The 18,367-nt window shown below is 41.3% G+C and overlaps 1 protein-coding gene across 2 annotated transcripts in view; it reads left to right on the top strand.

The window, feature by feature from the left end:
* The window catches only part of hcrtr2 (hypocretin (orexin) receptor 2), a 73,730-nt gene that overhangs the window by 23,899 nt on the left and 31,464 nt on the right, over positions 1-18,367 (top strand). The window contains exon 2 of one of the 2 annotated variants that reach the window (XM_072549777.1): positions 10,756-10,934. The exons of the other annotated variant lie outside the window; for it this stretch is intronic. Coding sequence (XP_072405878.1) covers positions 10,756-10,934 — 179 coding nt within the window. The remainder of the gene's footprint in view (positions 1-10,755; positions 10,935-18,367) is intronic. 2 annotated transcript variants of the gene reach the window in all.

Genomic DNA, 18,367 nt, shown 5'->3' with positions numbered 1-18,367 from the left:
CTGACCCACACTTCGACTCCCTCATCTAAGTCATTAATAAAAATTACAAACAGCAGAGGACCCAGAACTGATCCCTGCGGGACTCCACTTGTAACTGGGCTCCAGGCTGAATATTTACCATCTACCACCACTCTCTGCCTTCGACCGGTTAGCCAGTTTTCTATCCAATTGGCCAAATTTCTCTCTATCCCATGCCTCCTGACTTTCTGCATAAGCCTACCATGGGGAACCTTATCAAATGCCTTACTAAAATCCATGTACACTACATCCACTGCTCTACCCTCATCCACATGCTTGGTCACCTCCTCGAAGAATTCAATAAGACTTGTAAGGCAAGACCTACCCTTCACAAATCCGTGCTGGCTGTCCCTAATCAAGCAGTGTCTTTCCAGATACTCGTAAATCCTATCCCTCAGTACCCTTTCCATTACTTTACCTACCACAGAAGTAAGACTAACTGGCCTGTAATTCCCGGGGTTATCCCTATTCCCTTTTTTGAACAGGGGCACAACATTCGCTACTCTCCAGTCCCCTGGTACCACCCCCGTTGCCAGTGAAGACGAGAAGATCATTGCCAACGGTATTGCAATTTCCTCTCTTGCTTCCCACATAATCCTAGGATATATCCCGTCAGGCCCGGGGGACTTGTCTATCCTCAAGTTGTTCAAAATGTCCAACACATCTTCCTTCCTAACAGGTATGTCTTCTAGCTTAACAGTCCGTTTCACACTCTCCTCTTCAACAATACGGTCCCTCTCGTTCGTAAATACTGAAGAGAAGTACTTGTTCAAGACCTCTCCTATCTCTTCCGACTCAATACACAGTCTCCCACTACTGTCCTTGATCGGACCTACCCTCGTTCTCGTCATTCTCAGGTTTCTCACATATGCATAAAATGCCTTGGGGTTATCCTTGATCCTATCCGCCAAGGATTTTTCATGCCCTCTCTTAGCTCTCCTAATCCCTTTCTTCAGGTCCCTTCTGGCTATCCTGTATCCCTCCACTGCTCTGTCTGAACCCTGTTTCCTCAACCTTATGTAAGCCTCCTTCTTCCTCTTTACTAGACATTCAACCTCCCTCGTCAACCAAGGCTCCCTCACACGACCATTTCTTTCCTGCCTGATAGGTACATACATATCATGGACACGTCGTATATGCTCTTTGAAAAAATTCCACATTTCCACCACATCCTTCCCTGACAGCCTATGCTCCCAACATATGCTCCTCAAATCCTGTCTTACAGCATCGTAATTTCCCTTCCCCCAATTGTAAAATCTACCTTGTTGTGCGCACCTATCTCTCTCCATAACCAAGGTGAAAGTCACAGAATTGTGGTCACCATCACCAAAATGTTCACCCACTAACAAGCCCACCACTTGTCCCGGTTCATTACCGAGTACCAAATCCAATATGGCCTCCCCTCTGGTTGGACAATCTACATACTGCGTTAGAAAAGCTTCCTGGACACACTGCACAAACACCGCCCCATCCAAACTACTTGATCTAAAGAGCTTCCAATCAATATTTGGGAAGTTGAAGTCGCCCATGACTACGACCCTGTGGCTTCTGCACCTTTCCAAAATCTGTTTCCCAATCTGTTTCTCCACATCTCTGCTGCTATTGGGGGGCCTATAGTAAACACCCAACAAGGTGACTGCACCTTTCCTATTTCTGACTTCAGCCCATACTACCTCCAGAGGCAGATCCCCCTCAAACTTCCTTTCTGCAGCCGTTATACCATTTCTAATTAGCAATGCCACACCCCCTCCTTTTTTACCACCCTCCCGAATCTTACTGAAACATCTGTAACCAGGAACCTCCAACAGCCATTCCTGTCCCTCATCTATCCACGTTTCCGTGATGGCCACAACATCGTAGTCCCAGGTACCGATCCAAATTTAGTCAGATTCAGTCAGATATTTTCAAATGCTAGTATGGCGATTGGTAGCTGCTCTAGCTGATAGGTAAATATATTGTTATTTTGTAATTTTGTCATTTTGCCATAACAGTTGGAAAGGCTGCCAGTTCTCTTTCATATCGCATATTTCTATCTCATGGGGACTGACATAGGCAAGTTAAAACCATTGCATGACTCATTCAGTAGTTTCAGCTGTGGCTTGAGTCTTTTCTGTAGCTTCTGGTGGATTTTAGTATCTCTGAAAGTCTTGTTAAAATGTGAATCTGTTGAATACTTTAATCATTTGACAATTTTGACTGAAAGTATTTCTATAACACTTCTTGAGGCCTCTAATGCTAAACTGGTGTGTCGAGGTTAAGGGTGATGATAGTTCAAACCATGGCACCATAATACAAAACCAATACCAATCAGGTAATCTCTGATATACAGTAATATCATTGGACTAATTCTCCGACTCCACATAAAGTCATAGAGATGTACAGCATGGAAACAGAACATTCGGACCAACCTGTCCATGCCGACCAGATATCCCAATCCAATCCAGTCCCACCTAGCACCCAGCCCATATCCCTCCAAATCCTTCCTATGCATATGCCCATCCAAATGCCTCTAAAATGTTGCAATTGTACCAGCTTCCACCACATCCTCTGGCAGGTCATTCCATACACATACCCCCCTCTGAGTGAAAAAGTTGTCCCGTAGGTCTCTTTTATATTTTCCCCCTCTCACCCTAAACCTACGCCCTCTAGTTCTGGACTCCCTGACCCCAGGGAAAAGACTTTGCCTATTTACCCTTTCCATGCCCCTCATAATTTTGTAAACCTCTATAAGGTCACCCCTCAGCCTCTGACCCTCCAGGGAAAACAGCCCCAGTCTATTCAACTTCTCTTTATAGCTCAAATCCTCCAACCCAGGCAAATGCTGGTAAATCTTTTCTGAACCCTTTCAAGTTTCATGACATCCTTCTGATAGGAAGGAGACCAGAATTGCATACAGTATTCCAAAAGTGGCCTAACCAGTGTCCTGTACAGCTTCAACATGATCTCCCAACTCCTGTACTCAATACTTTAACCAATAAAAGAAAGCATACCAATGCCTTCTTCACTATCCTATCTACCTGTGACTCCACTTTCAAGGAGCTATGAACCTGCACTCCAAGGTCTCTTTGTTCAGCAACACTCCCTCGGATCTTACCATTAAGTGTATAAGTCCTGCTAAGATTTGCTTTCCCAAAATGCAGCACCTTGCATTTATCTGAATTAAACTCCATCCGCCACTTCTTAGCTCATTGGCCCATCTGGTCAAGATCCTGTTGTAATCTGAGGTAACTCTTATTGCTGTCCACTACACCTCCAATTTTGGTGTCATCTGCAAACTTACTAACTGTACCTCTTATGCTGACATCCAAATCATTTATGTAAATGACAAAGAGTAGTGGACCCTGCCCTGATCCTTGTGGTACTCCACTGGTCACAGGCCTCCAGTCTGAAAAACAACCCTCCACCACCCACCCCCTGTCTTCTACCTTGAGCCAGTTCTGTATCTAAATGGCTAGTTCTCCCTGTATTCCATGAGATCTAACCTTGCTAATCAGTGTCCCATGGGGAACCTTGTTGAATGCCTTACTGAAGTCCATATAGATCACATCTAGCACTCTGCCCTCATCAATTCTCTTTGTTACTTCTTCAAAAAACTCAATCAAGTTTGTGAAACATGATTTCCCACGCGCAAAACCATGTTGACTAACCCTAATCAGTCCTTGTCTTTCCAAATACATGTACATCCTGTCCCTCAGGATTCCCTCCAACAACTTGCCCACCACTGAGGTCAGGCTCCCTGGTCTATAGTTCCCTGACTTGTCTTTACCACCCTTCTTAAACTGTGGCACCATGTTAGCCAACCTCCAGTCTTCCGGCACCTCACCTGTGACTATCGATGATACAAATATCTCAGCAAGGCGCCCAGCAATCACGTCTCTAGCTTCCCACAGATTTCTAGGGTACACCCGATCAGATCCTGGGGATTTATCCATCTTTACCCGTTCCAAATTTAAAGAATGTGAGGCTACACTATTCTCTGAGAGATCACCATCACCATCATTGCCAGTTGCATAGAAGTCCAGGTGGTTGTCTTTGAGAGATGATAGTCCTCAAGTCCTGCTTCAGCCAATGTAGTTCCATCATAGTGTTTTAATCTTTGCTACTTAGAACGCATTTCGATACTCTCCATCACAGCATTTCTTAACCATGAATTTTTGGTCTTTCTCATCAAGCCCTTCATTTTGACTGGAAGAACTTTATGCGGAGTATTACAAAATATCTGCTTAAAATCCATCCCTGCTCATCTACTGACCCTCTCTTAATCTATTTTCCCAGTCTGCTTTTGACAATTCTTTCTTCATATCTCAGTATTGGCCCCATATTTGAATTGAGAATGCTGGGTTGAGACTCAAGTTGCTTTCCCACAAATGGAATTTGAAATTCTCCATGTTGTGATCAATACTCCCACAGGATTCTTAGCTCTGAGATCTCTTACTAATCACACCTCATTATACATTGCTAGATCTAACATTGTTTGTTTCTGGGTAGATTCTGCAGCATACTCTGCTCTAAAAAAGAATTCCTGATGCATTCTAGAAAGCTGTCTTCCTTGTGACTTGTCCACATGATATTCAGATTGAAATCACCCATGACAATTACAGGGATTAATGCTTACATGCCTCCATTGTTTTCTGATTTATATTTTGTCCTTTGGTGAGGCAGTTCTTCAGTGCTGATAGATAATTCCCATTTGGGACATCTTTCTCTTGCTTTTCTTTATTTCCACTCAAACTGATTCTATATCATCACCTGTTTCATTGCATACCACTGCACTGATACCTTGACTTTTTTTTAACAAAGCTACCCTTATTTTACCTGAACGTTGAATACCATACTTTTGGATATTAAGTTCCAAGTCCTGGTCACCGAGCAACTATGTCGCTGTAGACATCAAGTAATTTTCATTTGTTTTATTTCTGGCATGCGACTCTTAAACCTACCATGTTATTCCAGTCCTTTTGCTTGGCTCCAGCACCAACCTATTTTAATTTTTTTGTAAATATCTCTCTGCCACAATTTAATCAGATTATAGGTCATCCCTTTGCTTATCTAGCTGTTAACGCTTTGCTCACACTGTCTGACACTCTTGATCACCTGTAGAAACCCATTATTTAGCTTGTTGACAGTCCACCCACACCATTTGTATGACCTTTTGATCTCTCTGAGTATACATTCTGTGCCTAGTGCTTCTCTCTCACCTCACTTGACAAAGGAGTAGTGCTCCAAAAGCCTGTGATTTCAAAATAAACTTGTTGGACTATAACTTGGTGTCACCTGACTTCTGATCTTGTTTTATTTCTTGGCCTTGGGGTGCTGCTAAATATGATTCCATACTCTTGGGGTTATCAAAGTTCACTCTGATCCTTGGGTTGCCAAGTTCTAGGTTTTGAGGGGTGCCTAGCACTGTTCAGGGCCTTCAATATTGTTGCTGATCAGGTCTGGGAAATGTTACTTGAAATCGATTTGGAGGAAGGGGTGATGGAGGAGGCTACAAAGACTAGAGGCAAGGATGGAAGACTCCAAAAGACATGGGGAGACGAGGATGCTACAAGGGGCAATGAGGGATATTGGAAGGCTGCAAGAAGTGTGTATGAGAAGCAGAATACTGAAAGAAGAAAAGGAAAATGAGTCTATAAGGTGGGGAGAAGATGACTGGAAAGAGGTAGGTGGAAGAGAAGGCTACAAAGGAGAGATAACAATTTCAAACATTTCACCAATGGAGCATTCGACTACTCGGGCCAGGAAAAATCAAATTCACAGAGATATAGCATTCTTTGAAAGGGGAAATGTCTGTGCAGAAATGTAATGGATGCTCTTATAAGACTGTCGATTGTTAAATTTAAATCTGTGATTATGATCTGCGATACAATAAATAGGGTAGTGACTGCCTGATCAAACTTTTTTAAGCCTGTGTCTATGCAATGGAAACACACCTCACCATTATGCAGAAGGTATGTTTAGGGTAAGGCTTTTTTTGTGTAAAAGAATCTGTCACTTACTTCAAAAATAACTTTTATTGATAACATATGCCTATTGATCATGCCAATTTAAATACTGTTTATGACTAGAAAATGATTTGTTGTGTTGTGGACTGAAGTTTCATGGAGGGTTGATAATTGAAATTGGTGAATTCTTCTAACTTTGCTTCTGTGTGTGTTGAAATACCCCATAAGCCTACTCAAATGCAAAAGATGTTGTTACCACATGACAGCCTTATTTAATAAATCTGTAGTGACAGTGAAAAAGGCGACACTGAAAAGCAAAACATAGCTGTTAAAAGTTATTTATTAGCCCTAAAAAAAATCTCAAAATGAGCTCTACAAAAAGGTTTTTCTGATTCAGGTTCAAGCACAAAGAAGCAAAGCTGTTTGCATAATATGAATGGCCAAGTTGTGTCTAACTAAGCCATCATTTTAGAGTTCATTGCACTGAAACTGAGCTGTCAATAAGCTTCACAAATAGAGTACAAAATGAAAAGGTTTTGTTAAACTTTTGCAAAACAGTTCAACTCCTTTGTGACTGCAATTTCAAATTCTGGACAGCAGAAGAATGTAAAAGTTTTGTCAAGGGTTCGGAAGAGATTAACTTGGATGGCTCCAGGGAATAGGAATTATAGAGAAGCCTAGGTGACCTTCTTTAGAGCCAAGAAGCTCTAAGGAGACATCAGATTACAAAGAATTTAAGTGGATCAAACAGAAACTATTTCTGTTGTCCAAAAGATCGATAAGTAACTGGGCCAAGTGTGACTTCATTTAAATTGTTTGGCAGAAGAACCAGTGATAGCGTGACAAAACAAAAACCTTCTCCCCAAACACTGGTTATAATTTGGAAGAAATTTGGCAATAAGCATGAGCAGTCATAATACAAACAAAATGGTACAGTTTTAAAGAGGATGCAAGAGCAGTGAGACATGGGGTTAATTGTGCATGGATCTATGAAGGTGTCCGGTCAGATTTATAAAGTATATGAGATCTTTGTTTTTAATTATACGTGTGGAGTTCAAAAGCAAGGAAGTTATGTTTTTTTAAAAAAATTCATTCATGGGATGTGGGCATCACTGGCGAGGCCAGCATTCCTTCCTAATTAGGCGAAAGTGGGTCCTGCAGATGGTGGAGACTAGTCAAGATTAGAGTGGTGCTGGAAAAGATTCCTGATGAAGGGTTTTTGCCTGAAAGGTTGATTTTCCTGCTCCCCGGATGCTACCTGACCTGCTGTGCTTTCCCAGCACCACTCTAATCTTGATTCATTCCTAATTGTCCAGAGGGCAATTAAGAGTTAACCACATTGCTGTGGTTCTGGAGTTACACGCAGGCCAGATCAGATAAGGATGACACATTAGTGAAGCAGATGGTGTTTTTCAGACAATTGACAATTGTTTCATGATCATCAGTACACCCTTAATTCCAGACTCTTGTTTGAGTTCAAATTCCACCAACTGCCATGGTGAGATTTGAGCCCAGGTCCCCAGAACATTAGCTGAGTTTCTAGAATAACAATCCAGTGATCAAATCACTCAGCCATTACCTCTCCAGAATGAAGGAAACTATTAATTATGTCCACAAAGACCACATCTTTTTATATTTCATTATTTTTATTGTGGGCCAAAAAAATGAAACGGACTGTTTTAAACCAAGATTGTGGAAGGATATGCTGTACCTTTTTATAGTAGTTCACTGGGAACTCATTGTGAGTTGTCTTTGCACAGTCACTCTTTCAACCAGTGGAGCAAGATGTCTGAGACCCAGCAGCAGTGTGGGTGAGGGCTCAAAGCAAGCTTCATCTAGAAACAGTTGGTCAATTGTTTTTTTTTTTTCAGTTCGGACCAATACGCAATGATTGGTGAAAGACATGAGTACAGTGTTATTATGCAGTGAGAGGTTAAGATTTGGAATGGATTGCTCGACAGGGTGAAAGATATGATTTCAATAGCAGCCTACAAAATGGTGCTGAATATTTGATGGAGAAAAGAAAAAAGTGAGGATCTGCGGTTAAGCCAAAAAGTGGGACTAATTGGGTTGATCTTTGAAAGTACACGGACGGACTTGATGCATTATTCAATGATTCTTTGAAGTCATGTGAACTTGCATAGTTTTATGAGCTACATGCTGCAGCCACGAAAATAGAGAGTGAGTGTGATGTGCGTGTGATCTATCAATCCTTATTCTATTCGATGTGACTGACGACTTTTAAGTCTCATCTCAGATGGTCTAATTAATGCATGTGGTGGTGGCACTTCTACTAATATATGAATTATCTTGGGCATGGGAATTGTCAATTCAATTGATGGGTCTGCTCATAAATCCATGAATGGGAAAGGTGATGACGATTCATTTTCTGTATGGGATAAAAGTGGCGAGACATTCTCAAACAGGAGACTAGAAAATAAGAAGTGGGAGAGTCATTCTTCAACTAGAAATGAGGTTTAATATTCTACTCACTTATCAAAGAGAGAATTAAAATGAATTGAAGATGATCAGGCTTACTGGCAGCCTCTCTTACAGGTTTGTTTTCTGTGTGTAAATTAAAGGAGCTTTACAATTCATTATGATTGAGATTTGCTGCATTGAATTATTTCTTAATCCCCCCACTGAGAGATTGGATAAAGGAATGACATGGTGTTAATTCCAATATCATAAGATGTTGTTCGGGGTCATGCAACTGCATAAGCAAAAGTTGGATTGTTAAGCCATCTGGCTGTGTACAAGATCCCATGAATGCTTTTGGGAGTGACCAGCCCTGTTACATTGAGAGACTTTAAAAGGCAGCCCCAACATTTGTAACACTGAATTGTGTGAACACATGAAGAGACAGAGGGCTCAGCACACCTCATCTCCTGAAAGCGTGAGTACTAGTGGACAACGTTGCAAAATGAACAAGAGTTTTATAAATAAAGTTATGAGAAATTTACACTAAAAGTAGGAAGCCACATTCAGAGAATTGTGTTCAGTTTTTTTTTATGCCTATAACAAAGAACAATAAACTGAATGGTAAAGATTCATCAAGATGCAGACGGGAAAGGGAAACTGCAGGGGAATGATCTCAGCTACTTACTACAGCAGACAAAGTTAGGACATTGAAAAGGAAATTGGAGTCTTTTGATAGTTGAATGGAAACGATTACTTCACTGAGAGTCAGTTAGAGGATATATTTGATTAAATTACTTACAGTGTGGAAACAGACCCTTTGGCCCAACAAGTCCACCCCGACCCTCCGAAGATCAACCCACCCAGACCTATTCCCTTACACTTACCCCTTCACCCTACAGTATGGGCAATTTAGCATGGCCAATTTACCTAACCTGCACATCTTTGGACTGTGGGAGGAAACCGGAGCACCCGGAGGAAACCTACGCAGACACGGGGAGAATGTGCAAACTCCGCACAGGCAGTTGCCCGAGGCGGGAATTGAACCCAGGTCTCTGGTGCCGTGAGGCAGCAGTGCTTGCCACTGTGCCATTGTGCTGCCTAATCGGAGCCTGCTAAAGGCAGTGGATAAGTATTTGGAGGAGAATATTTTTGCAGGAATTTGGGGTTAGAGCAAAAACATGAATTTAATTGGATTATTTTTGCAAAGAGCAGAGACTGACTTGATGTGCAGTTCAATCATTCTTCTTTAAAACAATGTGAATGTTCATCATCTTAAAAACCATATACTGAAGCCACTAGATAGAGGGTGAATTGCTGCTGAGGAGATCTAATTCCTTTATACAGCAAGTCATTAGAATGTGGAGTGGTTACAAGGAGTGGTTAAAGCATGGAATATTGCAGCTTTTAAGCAAAGATTGGATTTAGTGAATGGACAGTCAAAATGAGTTGAAATGTACCCTACGTTGGCTCCATCTCCACTGATTATCATTTAGTGATTGAGGCTATTGCAGCCAGCTGCTAGATGCCACATCGATACACGGCACGGTGGCTCAGTGGTTAGCACTACTGTCTCACAGCGCCAGGGAGCTGGGTTCAGTTCCCACCTCAGGTGACTGTCTGTGTGGAGTTTGCACATTCTTCCCCTGTGTGTGCAGGTTTTCTCCTGGTGCTCCGGTTTCCTCCCACAGTCCAAAGATGTGCAGGTAAGGTGATTTGGCCATGCTAAATTGTCCGTAGTGTTAGGTGCATTAGTCAGGGGTAAATGTAGAGGAATGGGTTTGAGTGGGTTTCTCTTCAGAGGGTCAGTGTGGACTTGTTGGGCCGAAGGGCCTATATCTATACTGTACATATGCTAATTGGTTTCCTCGGATGGAATTCAGAGTTTAATAGAATTATGACGGCCCAGAGTGCTGCACTTTGGCAGTTCAGTGGGAAAGAAAAGTTAAGTCAAAAACTCTCCAAAGGGAGATGAGCAAGAGTGCCTTTGGGGCACAGAAGGAAAAATCGGTTCTGGACTCTCCCACCAACACAAACAACCAAGTTTCACGTCCATTCTGAACTAGCCTTCACGAAGCCTGGCGGGGGGGGGGGTGTTCTGGTTGTCTGCCTGGCCAAAATAAGCTTCACGTATACAGCTGGCAAATGGGATGCAAAACAAGTTCGCCCATTAAAATAAGCCTTTGCTTTCTCATCAGAGTAAGAGATATTGTCTTTCACTTTCCCCCCCTACCTGCCACCTACATTCTATCGGCCTGTTTCCCAGCCAAACACTTAAAACCTAACTAACAGAAAGGGCTAAGAACTGTGCAAGCAGTGAAGGGACTGGCTTTTATCTCGACTCTTTCTAATCTTGTTTTTTTTTCCCTTTTAGTTTGCATTGCAGTTTGGAAGAATCATCACATGCGGACAGTCACAAACTATTTCATAGTTAATTTATCATTTGCCGATATCCTTGTAACAATTATCTGCCTTCCTGCCAGCCTACTTGTTGATATAACTGAGACATGGTTTTTTGGGCCAGTTTTCTGCAAAATAATTCCTTACCTACAAGTAAGTACATTATCATTTCTGACACTTCAATGGCTAAAAATACAAGTTCTAAATGGGGACTCATAATAAAAAATAACTTGCAGTTATAGAGTGCCATGTGCAAACATTTGATGTTTCAAAGCTGGTTTGAAATAAAACAAACAAATTTACACTATGCAACCTTGAAAATTTAAGAGCAAAAATATGTTGTGAATCTTGCAAATGGAAGCAGAAAATGACTGGAAGAATTGAATGGAATTGAATTAGCTTTATTGTCACATACTTACACTACCATCTTAGTTACAAAAGTTACTAGGTATAGATTTTTGAGTACAAATGCTTAGCAAAAAAGTTAGGAAAGTAAATAAATTAAAAAGTCCAGACCTTCAAAAGTTCAAAATCACAGGAATAAATTAGAAAAATAAAGAAATAAAAAGCTCATAATATCAGTCATTCCACAATAATATAAAAAAAGAAATGTTACAAAAAGAAATTTAGGGAAATTGTATTAATTGCTGATAGCTGAAGCATCATTGTTCTGTTTAATTAAAATAATTCAATACAACCTAAGAAGTTATTTAATTTAAAGATGATTCAACCAAGGAGAGGGATTTACATTGAGGCTTACATTGAGTGCAGGAGAACCATAAATCGATTTATAAAAAAAGCACGTTTCTAATTGGACTTCATGCAGTACATAGAACAAAGCTCACTATCTAATAGTGGAAATAAATTATCCTGCTTGATTCACTCTCAAATTCCTTTGATCACACAGTCAGTAATGTGTTGCATTTGTCCATCTTGGACCTAATTCATAGAGACCTGACAGACTTATGCAACCAATTCTGATTTTGTTAATTATTGAGTATAGGAGTTGGGAAGTCACGTTGAGGTTGTACAGGACATTGGTGAGGCCTCTTCGGACTACTGTGTCCAATTCTGGATGCCCAGTTATAGGCAGGATTTTATTCGGCTGGAGATGGTTCAGGAGAAACTTACCGGGATGTTGCTGGGTATGAAGGTTGGGTTATAAAGAAAGGTTGGAAAGGTGGGGCTGTTTTACTGGAGTGTAGGAGGTTGAGAGGTCATAGAGTCATAGGGGTGTACAGCATGGAAACAGACCCTTCATTTCAATTCATCCGTGCTGACCAGATATCCCAAATCAATCTAGTCCCACCCAGCAGCATCCAGCCCATATCCCTCCAAACCTTTCCTATCCATTTTCCCATCCAGATGCCTTTTAATTGTTGCAATTGTACCAGCCTCCACCACTTCCTCTGGCAGCCTATTCCACACACGCACCACCCTCTGCACGAAAAAAGTTGCCCCTTAGATCTCTTTTATATCTTTCCACTCTCACCCTAAACCTATGCCCTCTAGTTCTGGAGTCCCCCACCCCAGGGAAAAGACTTTGTCTATTTATCCTAGCCATGCCCCTCATGATTTTATAAACCTCTACAAGGTCAACCCTCAGCCTCCAACATTCCAGTGAAAACAGCCCTAGCCTATTCAACCTCTCCATAAAGCTCAAATCCTCCAACCCTGGCAACATCCTTATTAATCTTTTCCGAACCCTTTCAAGTTTCACAACATGACCTCCTAACTCCTGTTCTCAATACTCTGACCGTTAAAGGAAAGCATACCAAACACCTTCTTCACTAATCTATCTACGTGCGACTCTACCTTCAAGGAGCTATGAACCTGCACTCCAAGGTCTCTTTGTTCAGCAACACTCCCTAGGACCTTACCATTAAGTGTATAAGTCCTGCTAAGATTTGCTTTCCCAAAATGCTCCACCTCGCATTTATCTAAATTAAACTCCATCTGCCACTCCTTCGCCCATTACCTCATCTGGTCAAGATCCCATTGTAATCCAAGGTAACCTTCTTCGCTGTCCATTACAGCTTCAATTTTGGTGTCATCTGCAAACTTACTAACTATACCTGTTAAGCTCACATTCTAAATTATTTATATAAATGACGAAAAGTAGTGGACCCAGCACTGATCCTTGTGGCAATACACTGGTCACAGGCCTCCAGTCTGAAAAACACCCCTCCACCACCACCCTCTGTCTTCTAACATTGAGCCAGTTCTGTATCCAAATGGCTAGTTCTCCCTGTATTCCATAAGATGTAACCTTGCTAACCAGAATTAACGGTAATTGTCTTTTCCCTCAGATGGGTGATTTCAAGACTAAGGGGCACATTTTTAAGGTGAAAGGAGACAGACTTAAAAAAGAAATGAAAAGCAAATTTTCTACGCAGAGGGTGGTTCGCATGTAGAATGAACTTCCTGAGGACATGGTGGATGTGGGTACAATTACATCGTTTAACAGACATTTGGATTGATACATGAATTGGAAAGGTTTGGAGGGATGCAGGTCAGGTGCAGTCAGGTAGGACTAGGTTAGATTGGGATTATGTTTGGCGTGGACTGTTTGGACCGAAAGGTCTGTTTCCGTGCTGTATGACTCTATAACACAGCTGGTGCAGAAATTAGTATGTTACTTGTTGGATGCTGAGCTCAGTATCTCTGTTCAGGGAGGACAGGGAAAGATGAGCAAGCATTCCTATTCCTGGTCACAATCTGGTGACTGTTCTAAAAGGTGGGAGTCTGTGGATACTAGTTGGAAAAAGCATTGTTCCTCCTCTTCACTGTCCAGTCAAATAGCCTAATGACAACTTAGTGTCTTGACTCACAAAAACCCATTGCTACGACTAGAACCTGGGTGAGATTCTGTGATGTGACCAGACGGATATCTCCTGGGCGAGTAGAGTTGAGCTGGCTCTTCTTCCCCAGTCACCTGCCCCCTCAGTTGATCACAACAAGGTTAAAGAAGTATCCTTCAGTTGTGGCTGCTTTTTTGAAGATCAAATGAGTTTGTGTTTAAACAGGAGTCAATTTATCCAAGCTTTCTTGAGTTCTTTAATTATTAAGCCTGAAAAAAATATTATTGCAAAAACACAAACACACAGATTCAGATTAAGATTGTGTCTAAAAGTCAAAAACTATATGATTCGGTTTCCCTGGGTCACTTGTGAAAGTAGATAGTGGAAATTGTTGGTTGAACAGTTGATTTTGTGATTCTTGGATCTTGCAGGTTAGATCAAATCCTTTTGTCATGTTTCTTTGGTTAGCAGCCAGCACTCAGAGCAAAAGGAGTTTTCTCTTTGCATTTCCTTTTGACTGGCTTAAAGTGTAGTTTGCTTTTATCACTCAGTGCACAGGTAAAACGAGATAGTTCTTTGACTTCATAGCATACAAGCATTTGAACTGTGGCTAGTACACAGGGACCTCATTTCACCAGCCCATCTTCTTCAGCTAAAACACACACACTCTCTCACACACACATACACGCACACACACATTCTCTCTCACACACACATACACACACACACACACACATTAGGATGGCTTTTTTTTCTTGTATTTTCCTGCATGGGACAAAAATAAAATATGTTGCTAGAGGTAGCTTTCTGTTGAGAGGAGAAAGATAGTCAGACATCTCGTTGTCTCTTCCTGTTGCATCTCTTTTCTGTCTTTCCCTCTGTTTGAAGTTTTGCGGATGCTTTACAAATAACACATTCAATGGGTCCCACACAGACAGCACCAATTTATTTTCAGTCTTTTTTTTTGTCTGTAATAATTCTCTTTCGAAAATCATGGCTACAATTAAATGTACTTTGGGATTTTGATTTTGATTCATTGTCATGACACAGTAGCCACTTGGTGAGGTAGGTGGAGCACCTAGTTCAGATAAACAGGATCCTCCATAAAAACCAGTGCCTTCTAAAGGAACAGAGCAAACTTTCAATAGTAATTTAGTGTACTCTTCTCTTATATAACTGTGTCTAGAGTAATATAAAGCCACCAGAAGAAATAAAAATTTCGAATAAACTATACTTTGCTCAGTCATGCGAGGTACATCTGTTAGGCTGTGGGGGCAAGTCTTGGCCTTTTGGTAGCATCAATGCCTGGAGGTTCTATTACATTTTGAACGTTCACTCCTTTACTCCTTCGACTCCTGACTCCAGTTAATTTCAGTTTCATGAACAACAGGTTGCATCCACATAACATAAATTGTGGTCAAACACCTTTAGGTAGCTTAACAGAAGCAATTATGGCTTCCATTTACCATGGCTTTTAAACTTACACTTCAGAGTTATTGGTGTTATTTTAAAACCCTACTGGTTAGCGAGTCATAGAATCCACTTAGTTTAATTTTTAATTAACAGGATGAAAATTAGTCAGGCTCATATAAGACAGATTAGGGTACATGACTACAAGCTTAATGAAAGAGTGAGCTTTGCAGAATGCCTTGAAGAAGAGGAAAGAGGTGGCATGTTTTAGGAAGGAAGGAAATTTCTGAACTTAGGACCCAGCCCAAGCTAGCAGGCACACCCACTAGTAGTGAAGCAGTTAACTTTAAGGATGCTCAAGAGCCAGCTTTGGAGGAAAGTGGAGATATCGGAAGGTTCCAGGGCTTGAGGAGATTCCAGAGATAGAGTAGGGTGTGTCACTATAGAGAAATTTGAAAACAAGTGTGAGAATTTTAAATTTGAGAGTTTGTGGGGCTCTGAGCCAATGTAGATTGTTGAGCATAGGGATGGTGGCAAATAAGATGAGCCTGCATCCTGTGGCCAAATGGATAAAAACAGGACTGTCATCTTGACACCATAATTAATTAAGGTATATGCCTGAAACGTTGACTCTCCTGCTCTTGGGATGCTGCCTGATGTGCTGTGCTTTTCCAGCGCCACACTTCTTGACTCCATAATTAATTATGTTATTAATCAAATACGTTCTGATGTTCAACCTATCATTTCAAGCAATAACACAAGAAAGCTTTTCTCTCTTGACTATGTTGTTTCTCCCTCAGATGTTGTCATCCAGATCTCATATTCAGTCCAACACGTCTATGCTGGCCAGATATCCTAACCCGATCTAGTCCCAATTGCCAACACTTGGACCATATCCCTCTAAATCCTTCCGATTCATATAGACAACCAGATGTCTTTTAAATGCTGTAATTGTGCCAGCTTCCACCACTTCCTCTGGCAGCTCATTCCACACACGCAATATCCTCTGCGTGAAAGAGTTGCCCCTTAGGTCCCTTTTATATCTTTTCCCTCTCATCTTAAACCTATGCCTTCCAGTTCTGGACTTCCCCATCCCAGGGAAAAGATCTTGTCTATTTATCCTATCCACGAGCCTCGTGATTTTATAATCCTCTATGAGGTCACCCCTTAGCCTCCAATGCTCCAGGGAAAACAGCCCCAGCCTGTTCAGCCTCTCCCCGCAGCCCAAACCCACCAACCCTGGCAACATCCCTGTAAATCTTTTCTGAATCCTTTCAAGTTTCACAATATCCTTCTGATAGAAAGGGGACCAGAATTGCATGCAATATTTCAAAGGTGGCCTGACAAATGACCTGTACAGTTGCAACATGACCTCCCAACTCCTGTACTCAATACTCTGACTAATAAGGGAAAGCATACCAACCAGCTTCTTCACTATCCTATCTACTTACGACTCTACTTTCAAGGAACTATGAACCTGCATTCCAAGATCACTTTGTTCAGCAACACTTCCCAGGGCTGTACCATTAAATGTATAAGTCCTGCTCTGATTTGCTTTTCCAAAGCGTAGCGCCTCACATTTATCTAAATTAAACTCCATCTGCTACTCCTCAGCCCATTGACCAATCAGAACAAGATCCTACTGTGCTCTGAAGTAACCTCCTTCGCTGTCAGCTACACCTCTAATTTTGGTGTCATCTGCAAACTTACTGACTATACTTCCTATGTTTACATCCAAATCATTGTTATATATGATGAAAAGTAGTCACCACTAATCCTTATGGCACACCACTGGTCACAGGCCTCTAGTCTGAAAAACAGCCCTCCACCATCAGCCTTTGAACCAGTTCTGTATCCAAATGGCTAGTTCTCCCTGTATTCCATAAGATGTAACCTTGCTAACCAGTCCCTCATGAGGAACCTTGTTGAATGCCTTACTGAGGTCCATATAGATCGTGTCCACCACTTTGTCCTCATTAAGCCTCTTTGCTACTTCTTCAAAAAACTCAATCAAGTTTGTGAGACAAGATTTCCCACGCACAAAGCCATGTTGACTATCTCTAATCAATCCATGCTTTTATAAATATATGCACATCCTGCCCCTCTGGGCTCCCTCCAACAACTTCCCCACTACTAATGTCAGGCTCACCAGTCTGTAGTTCCCTGGCTTTTCCTTACCATTGTTCTTAAATAGTGGCACCACGTTAGCCAATGTCCAGTTTTTCAGCACCTCACCTGTGACTATCGATAATATAAATATCTCAGCAAGCGGTCCAGCAATCACTTCCCTAGCTTCCGACAGAGTTCTCGGGTACACTTGATCAGGTCCTGGGGATTTATCCACTTTTATCAGTTTCAAGACATCCAGCACCACCACCTCTGTAATATGGACATATTTCAAGATGTCACCATCTATTTCCCCACATTCCATATCTTATGTGTCCTTCTCCACAGTTAACACTGATGTAAAATATGCATTTAGTATCGCCGTCATCTCCTGCAGCTCCACACAAAGGCTGCCTTGCTGATCTTTGAGGGGGTCTATTCTCTCTCTAGTTACCCTTTTGTCCTTAGTGCATTTCTAAAAACTCTTTGGATTTTCCTTAACCCTATTTGCCAAAGCTAGCTCATGTCCCCTTTTTACCTTCCTAATTCCCTTTGTAAGTATATTTCTACTGTCTTTCTTCTCTTCTAAGGATTCATTTGATCTCTTCTGTCTATACCTGACATATAGAGTCATAGAGATGTACAACACGGAAACAGACCCTTTGGTCCGACCATTATGCTTCCTTCTTTTTCTTCACCAAAGCCTCAATTTCTCTCAATATCTCACATTCCCTACATCTACAAGACTTTTCTTTCACCCTAACAGGAATATACTGTCTCTGGACTCTTGCAGTCTCACTTTTGAAGGTTTCTCATTTTCCAGCCGTCTCTTTACCTGTGAATATCTGTCTCCACTCAGCTTTTGAACATTCTCACTTAATACTATCAAAATTAGCCTTCAAAATGCAGGACCTGCAAGCACTCAATGCAGGCAGTGAATCCATCTAATATTGTAAATTCCACTTTGGAAATAGAACCAGTCTGACTCAAGATTGGTCTGAGTCACACCTTTAAAGCATTATCTGAGCTGAGATGTCACTTTTTGTTATAAAATCTTAAATTATCTTGAGAAGGTGACTTAAAACAAGTTCTAGGATTTACATATTAAAGAATCAAAATCAACAAATCCATTTTAAAAGAAGAAAGACTGAACAATCTAAGTTTGTTCAATGTATCATTGTATCACTGCAATCTTTTACTATAAATTCTGTGTCTTATGGTCCAGCTTCACAACCTCCTGATGAAGAAGCAGTACTCCAAAGGCTCGTG

Source organism: Chiloscyllium punctatum, chromosome 3 (assembly GCF_047496795.1).
Source record: "Chiloscyllium punctatum isolate Juve2018m chromosome 3, sChiPun1.3, whole genome shotgun sequence".
NCBI lineage: Eukaryota > Metazoa > Chordata > Chondrichthyes > Orectolobiformes > Hemiscylliidae > Chiloscyllium > Chiloscyllium punctatum.
Note: the sequence above shows the minus strand (reverse complement) of the source record. Positions and strands in the feature narration are given on the sequence as shown.